The 7,767-nt window shown below is 54.2% G+C and overlaps 1 protein-coding gene across 1 annotated transcript; it reads right to left on the reverse strand.

Moving 5' to 3' along the window:
• Positions 1 to 623: 623 nt before the first annotated feature.
• On the reverse strand, positions 624 to 5,768 carry IRX1 (iroquois homeobox 1). Its single transcript, XM_080933587.1, has 4 exons — positions 5,293 to 5,768; positions 1,302 to 2,337; positions 939 to 1,011; positions 624 to 710 (listed from the first exon to the last, which is right to left on the reverse strand). The coding sequence occupies exons 1-4, from the start codon at positions 5,566 to 5,568 to the stop codon at positions 653 to 655; spliced, it is 1,443 nt and encodes a 480-aa protein (XP_080789713.1). The 5' UTR covers positions 5,569 to 5,768; the 3' UTR covers positions 624 to 652.
• Between the last annotated feature and the right edge of the window lie 1,999 nt (positions 5,769 to 7,767).

A 7,767-nucleotide genomic window follows, 5' to 3' on the forward strand; every position in this document is an offset into this window, starting at 1 on the left:
GTACTGAGAAAGGCTGCTCCGGATAAACGCTTGTCTAAGCGTGGCAAAGATGTAAACTGCCAACAAGGAGCTGGCCTAGGAGCAAAACGAACAAATTCGACCACTGCCACCACGGAAAGACTGTGCCTGACACAGTGGTTTGCTCGGTACTCTTCTCCCAAAGGAGTCTCTGGAGTAACCACAGCCCCCTGGACTGCCCAGGATTTCAAGATCACATACATCGTTGCACCCCGCCCCCCAAACGCAGGAGCACAGGGACAAACAGCTGTAGCCGCGTGGACATCGTTTCATTTAGTTTATTAGACAAAAATATATGATTTAAACAAGTTCGCTGACGCGCTATTTACAATCTGAAATCACGCTATATACAGAAAGGGGGAAAAAGAAACAAAGAAGACATAAACACGGAGGGGGGGCATTTACCAAATCGGATAACCAACCCGAGCGGCAGGCTGAGCCTTACTCCCCCCTCCCCAAGCGCTTAGGCAGGATGAGCCCCTTTCTGCAGATGTGTGAGATTCACTGACGCTGCCGTCACGTTTGTCCTTTACACAAGTCTCAAATATTTGTCTTAATTCTTCCCTCGTCTCCTCCCTCCCAATCCCTCCCCCTCCCCTCCCCCCCACAAAAGTAAAAGACGACCCCCCCTTAATCAGGCAGACGGGAGGGCTGCGAGGATCCGAGGCGTTCCCTCCTGCGGGGCCAGCGAGCTGTACGAGAAACACAGCAAGAAGACACCAGAGATGAGTAAACAGATCCAGCGCCACCGTGCCCCCAGCTTCTTCCGGCCGAGCCGGGGCTGGAGCTAGACCGCCTCCCATCAGGCTCCCTGCTCCAGAGAACTAGAGCACGTACTCGGGTAGTGCTCTTCAATTAGGACTGCAGGACCCTCGCCGCCAGGTCCATCCCGCCCCAGGGCAAAAGCAAAATGCACTCACTTGTCGCGCACCGGCTGAAAGGGCGACTTTAGCTGCTGTGGGGGCGAATCTGGCCTGGTGACTAGGTCTCTCTCTGCGAGGAAACAGAAGATTTGCAAGGTTAGGGAAAGGGTTAGCTAGTGGGGTGCTCACGTTGGGAGGGTCTCTATGCCCAGATTCCTTAATAAAGCTCAGGGAAATTTCTTGTGACCGGTGTCTGCCCCTATACCTCAGTGGAACAAGAACTGGAATACAGCTCTGCCTCAGAGAGACACAGGCCTAGCTCCTACATTAAGCTTCCCCCTACCCACCAGCACTATCACGAACTCTAGGTCTCTGTATGTATGGGGCCAAATAAGTGGATGCGATCTTTTGGCTCGGTACCTGGAAGTGCAGGACTGCTCCGTGTGGAGGCCTTCTCACCGTGGAGCACCCCTGTGGCAACCTGGACAGGCGGCTGCGGAGGTGGTGGTGCGGTCAGGTGTGGGCCATGAGGTGCTGCATGCGGCGCGCTGACGCCCAGGAAAGATCGCATGTTCAGCAGCGAGCCCTGTGCTAGGAACGCACCGTTGGTCCAGTTGGAAAACTTGCCTATGTGGCAGGTGTACAGTCCGTGGCTGGGTAGAAAGGCCGGGTGTTGCAGGGGCGAGCCGCTGGGCGGCCCGTGTGCACTGGCATGGCTGGAGGGTGGCGGTGGAGAAGCCTTAGGCGCACCGTCGGGGCTAGTGGCTGTCTCAGCCAGCGACCAGATCTTGGGCTTGCTGTGAGGCGCGCCCTGCAGGCCGACGGCCGCGGCTCCAGGACTCAGCAGGCGCGTACTGCCGGGCTCTGAGACCTCCTTAGCCAGACCCAGGGGCGAATCTTGGGACTTGAGTGTCTCGGCGGCCGACAATGGGGAGCTCTGGTCCCGAGCTGGGGCGGGAGGGGCAACGCGCGCCCTAGGAGCCTCTGCCTTGTCCTCATCGTCTTCGTTGCTCTGGTCGCCATCGCGCTCGTCAATTTGATCAATGTCAATGCTCTCCAGGTCGATCTCCTCGTCGTCCTCAGCTTTCTCGGGGTCGCCTTCGTTGTCGCTGCCAAAGAGGGCACCGTCCTCTTGGTCCTTACTGCGCGCCCCCCAAGTCACCTTGTTCTCCTTCTTGAGGCGCCGGCGTGCGTTGGCGAACCAGGTGGAGACCTGCGTGAGGGTCATCTTGGTGATGATGGCCAGCATGATCTTCTCTCCCTTGGTGGGGTACGGGTTCTTTCGGTGTTCGTTAAGCCAGGCTTTCAGCGTGCTGGTGCTCTCCCGCGTGGCGTTCTTGGGCCGCCCGGGATCCCCGTATTGGAATTGGCCATAGGGATAATAAGCAGGCGTTGTGTGGGCTGCGAAGGTAGCTGGGTGCACCCCAGGGTTGTCCTTGAGTTCATACTGAGAGCCCTGAAGCAACCGCAGAGCAAGAGAGAAGAGAGAAAGGAAGTGGAGAGAGAAAAAGATGGGAGAGATGAGTTTCGGGAGCTAGAAAAGGAAGATCCCTGTGGCTGTGGACCCTGGGGGCACTTGATTCACCAGGCTAGGGGAAAAGGAACACACACACACACACACACACACACACACACACACACACACACACCACTGCTTAGAGAGTCAAGGTAAATGGAGTCTTAAATTGGATTGTAGGTGCTGGGTCTCTACTAAACAGACTTAAAAAAACAAAACACTGTTGTTCACTCTAGAAAAACTTCTAGAAGCCCTGGATTTTTAGAACTCAGCACAAGCCGTCCCCCTCCCCCTTCCCGAGTCTTCCCAGAACCCTTGGTCCCCAACACCACCCTTTCAAAAATTCAGATTTTCAAGTTCATCTTACACTAGCTGGAGGGGGAAACCTTTTATGTAGGCTGATGAAACAGTTTCTCCAAGTGAAGCACTCGGAATTCAAGGCCCCTCCTTCCTACCCTGAAGGACTCAATCAAAATAAACCATCCAGGGCACTCTGCAGTCTAAATTCACCACCAATTTAAAATGAAAGCAGAGCCCTCCTTTTACCTCCCAAATTAATCTACATATAATGGTTCACTCACACTTAGAGGTCTGTTGTGGTGACAGGTAATTTAAAATTTAATCCTGGCCATCCTCAGTAACAATGACAAAACACTTATTTTTTTTAATACAAAAGGAGAGCTTATCCGGTAAAATATTAACGTCAGGCCCTGGAGCCACGGGCTACAGCTCAGGGGAACCGGTTCAGTTTCCTGGGCCTCTTCTTGGTTACTTTATCTCTTAAGTTTGACTTTGATCTGCAGCCGAGCAAACAGAAACTGTTTGCAGGCATTTAGAGGCCATGATTTATTTGCAATCAATATTCTTTTTATCATCAGTAGTAAAACACAGCAAGTCAAATTATCCCATCAGGTTTTTTGGTAAATAACATTTTATCTTTCTAACAGCCTCATTAGGCCTCGTTATTACCATAAATTGCCCAGACAGACGTTCACTCACAATTTTATCTTTTGGGTTTCAAATACTGGATCCTAAAATGTTGGGAAGCTAGGCCTCAGCTGAGGGTTTGGATCTAGGCTTACTTTCCAGGAACCCGGTAGAAGACCTGGAGGTAACGCAAACACCTTAGGGGACGAATTTTATTTTCCCTTTAGTTTAAAGAGAAAACATAATTAAACAACAACAAAAACCTCCTATGGACCTTCCATACTTCACCACAATGGGAGCAAAACCCCTCCCCCACAAACACACAGGCAGGATTCCCAAATGGCTCACATCTGTATTCAAATTTTCAGTTAAAAATATTTGCAAAAATAATAAATAAATCACCCTTCATCTCCCATTTTAAAAAAAGGACCCAGTTACCAGATTAGCAAAAAAGAAGTCGGAACCCTAAAAAAAAGTTACGAACAGCTTATTCCTTTGACTAATTAGTTTAGTGATCGATGGAGGCTGCGCTTAAGAGGCCTCGGTGGCCCAAATTCGTTTGTACCTCGCCATTGTAAAATGTGCACTTCGCTTTTCAAAATTATTTTAGTTGTAATCGTAAAGGAGAAATTTCGGCCTCGTCTCTTCTGGGAATTGTTTTTGAAAGGGCACCTTGTAAATCTCTCATCGCTCCCTGGGCGTACTGGTTGTATGAACAAAATGGGGGTTGATCTTCCTGGTTGGGAAGCCTCTGAAAGGCTGGCCGGACCGCTGAGAAATAGGCTTTCTTTTTCAAACTACGTGAAAAGTTCGGGAAATCGCGCTAGCGGCTTTGCTACTGCATAGGTGGAGAACAGCCTTTTAGGGGGTCTGATCTGGTCTGTTTTTCTGGAGAAGGGATAATTCCGGGTTCTTAGAAATTGCCCTATGTAAGATAACAGGGCGGCAGGGGGCTGCCTCCCCCAAAGCCGAGCTTGCCTCGCAATTTGCCAGCGGCCTCAAGTTTAAGCAGCCCGACCTTTCAGTCAAACCAAAGAAAATTGATCCTTGGGAAGGGCAGACTGGCCAATACTCCTGTGGAGAATTAGATTTACACACACACACACACACACACACACACACACACACACACACACCCATCTGACACCTACTGGGACCAGAGAGCACCATTTATTTTAATCACTGGGACACTGTTCCTTTAACTCTTCCTTATGTAACGCGGGAAGAAAAGTGCTTTTCTTTCGGCTCATATGAAAAGAAAAGTTTGGCAACTTACGAAAGTAAAGGCAAACACCATTTCGGGAGCCAGATTTTATGTCAATTTAGTATTTCTTAACCCCGATCCCGATCCCTCTGGTCCCTACACAGGCCATTAAGAGACCTCTCTGCTCTGCGGATATCTATTGTTTTGTTGGGATGTTTTTGACCAACTCCGCTAGGTTTAACCGGTTTCTTCTGGCGAAGTCGAGGGAGGGCAACTATCTCTGCTCTGCCAAAGAGGGAGAAGGAAGGTCTTCTGGACCCAAGGGAACGCTCTTGCAGTGGTCAGGCGAGGCTGGCCACCAGGCCAGAGCAGAGTTAGTAAAGCGGCCCTGGCTGCGGGGCCCGGCGGGCCTGCCCTGTCGCACTGAAGGCGCCGGGCGGTTTTGCCCTGGACCTCCAGCGCCTGCCTTGGTCTCAGGCCTGCTCTTGGGGCTTCTCTTCACTAGTGCGCAACCCTCTTTCAGACTCAGGTCTTCAACCTCTTAAGACCGCAGTGGCACTGCCTGGGCCTCTGGGCATTTCCGAGTCCCCAGGGAAAGAGGTCTCCGCCACCGGATCCCCTCTGCAGGACCCTTCTTGCTCCTTTCCCAGACACTGCCCGCGGGTCCCGTTTCTCTGTTTGGCCAGCCGCTCCCGCTGTCCCCGAGCGCCGTGATCTCTCGTGGGTGCGGGCCAGGAGGACGCGCGGGAGGCGGGAGCACTCACCATCTGCGAGAAGAGGCTGAGGTCCGCGGCATAGGGCAGGAAAGCGCTGTAGTTGGGTGCGCCCGCATACGGTCCCGCCGCGGCGTACATGCCCAGCACCGAGGTGACCGCGGCTGCTCCGGCGCCCGTTCCCAGCTCCGCAGTCCCCGGCCGGCCCGACGAGGCGGCGGCCGCAGCAGCCGCGGCCGCAGCCAGCACCCCGGGGCGCTCTCCACCGTATGCGCCCGGGCCCGCGGCGCTTAGGTATTGCGGGTAGCCCAGCTGCGGGAAGGACATGTCCGCGGGCTCGGAGGTGGCGGAGGGCAACACTAACTGCGTGGGCAAGGAGACCGGCCGGCGATCGCAGGAGGCACGGCTCTGGGGCTGCGGGCCGCGGGCCGGGCGCGCTCCGGCCGGCCCGGGGGCGGGGGCCGCTCGCTGGTCCTGGGCCCAGTGCTCGTTGGTGGCGCCCGGCTCCCGGCTGCGCCCGGATCCGAGATCGCGCGCCGACTGCGGCGGCCGCCCTCCGCTCGGCGGCGGGGCTCTCAGACACAATTTGAAGTTGATGCTTTGATTGGCATCCCCTTGAGCACAGGCCCCGCCCCTGGCTCCCCTCCCGCCCCCTCCCTGCCTCCAGCCCGCCCTCGCTGGCCGCTCCCGCCCCTCACGGCGAGCACGTGGTGCCCCGCGCCCGCCGGGCCACCTCCTCCTCCGGTGGGCGCGCGCGGCCCGTCTGCTGGTGTGGGTCCGGAGGCCGCAGGCTCCTTCCCAACCAGCCCCCGCGGCTTTTGACAACCTGTCGACACCGGTTTACAGCTGTCTGACACCCGGTTTTGCAGCCGAGATCTGTTCCCCCACCTCCTTTTAACAAAAGCAACTCGGAGATTGCGTTTCTACAGCTGGGGTGGCAGGGAGAGAGGCCTGGGGCCAGGGGACAGTCTGTAGCGAGCAGCCTCTCCTCTGTGGCTGGCGTTGCAGCACCTCCGTGGGACGTATTTGGCTGAAGTGTTCGGATAAATCAATGCGTGATTCGATACCTCTGGTGCAGAGTGCGTCGTCTCCCTGGCCCCACTTGCCATCAACGGATCCTCTGGAAATTGTTGGGGCCCTTGCACTTAGGGAAGCGGGATATGGCCGTACTCTGTCGGTTTCTCCAAATATAAAAACTTTGAAAATGGGCAAGGCGGCTGAGAAGTCACTGTCTAGCGGTGGAGAGATCCTAGTGGGAGGGAAAAGGAAGTGTAGGACAGGATGGACTTTCTAAGGTAAAGGACTGGCGAATCTTGTCTGCTGCTATCTACTACCCTCTTCCAGCTTTGGGGAAGCCTGCACGTCTCGGGTGTCCGCTTTTGTCCACTAGGTGTGCAGACGGGGAGAGATCAGGTACCTGAGGCGGCGCTGCGACTAGTCAGTCCCACAAGACAGCCACCAGTCCCCTGGCCTTGAGCTTCCCACCCTTCACTCCTCTGCCCTATCTCAGAGGCGGGGAGAGTGAGAACTAGACAATTTGAAAGCTCTAGCTGCAGTTATGTGGCCTGGGCCAGGGACCTGGCTGCCCTGTTCTCAGGTCACACTTGGAATTCAGCTTCCTCTCATGCAGCAGGGCTGTCCAGAGAGAGAGAGATGCTTCTGCGCTGGGTTCCCTAGATTAGTATTGGAAGTGCAGAGCCAAAAGTCCAGAGACTCCCAGTGCTACGTTTCTTGCGGCTGCCTATGGTGTGGCATACGTTTGAGTTGTGCCATGTCACATCATCCTGGCAGAGCTTCACCCTCAGGGTCTAATGACAGCCTTGGAGAATAAAGGGGTACAGAGAGCCCAACGTGCATAAGGAAATGCCGCTGTCTGGGACCATCAGGACCCTGGACACCAGCTAAAGCCCACTTGCTTGCCGGGAGTTTCAAACTCTGGAGGCATCAGGAAGTCCTCCCTTATAGGTCTTGAAATCAGACACTGAACCTTGCCTGCAATTAACCACAGTACAGCTGGTAAAAGTATGTACTAATTACCAGCGGGAAAACTGGGCTTCTTTTCTCTGCTCTGGTTCAGGTCTTTTTACTTGTTCAGGCTGTTTCCCCCATCTGACCCTGCATACTTCATGCACCCCCAAACACATACACACACACACACACACACACACACACACACACACACACACACACACACACACACACACACGGAACCTCAGGACTTGCTTTTCTGCTTAGATTTAGTCTGGAGGGTACCCCAAGGGAACTGCTAGAGCTGTAATGAAGCTCCTAATTGTGACCTCTTCCTGGTCCCCAGCTTGTCAGTCATCTTGTAACCAGGATCTTGGGATCCTACCTTACATCCTCCAAACAAACACATCACTGCAGGGAAGTTCTAGTCAAGAGCAGGTCTGACTATGGTTCTGGCTCAGTGAACCTGAGACTCACTTCAGATGACAGGTAAATGCAGGAAAGAGAAGACCTGAGCTGTTACCTCAGAGAAGGAGGTGGGAAGTCATTCCAAATACA

The sequence above is a fragment of the Micromys minutus genome (genome assembly GCF_963924665.1).
Source record: "Micromys minutus genome assembly, chromosome: 20".
Taxonomy (NCBI): domain Eukaryota; kingdom Metazoa; phylum Chordata; class Mammalia; order Rodentia; family Muridae; genus Micromys; species Micromys minutus.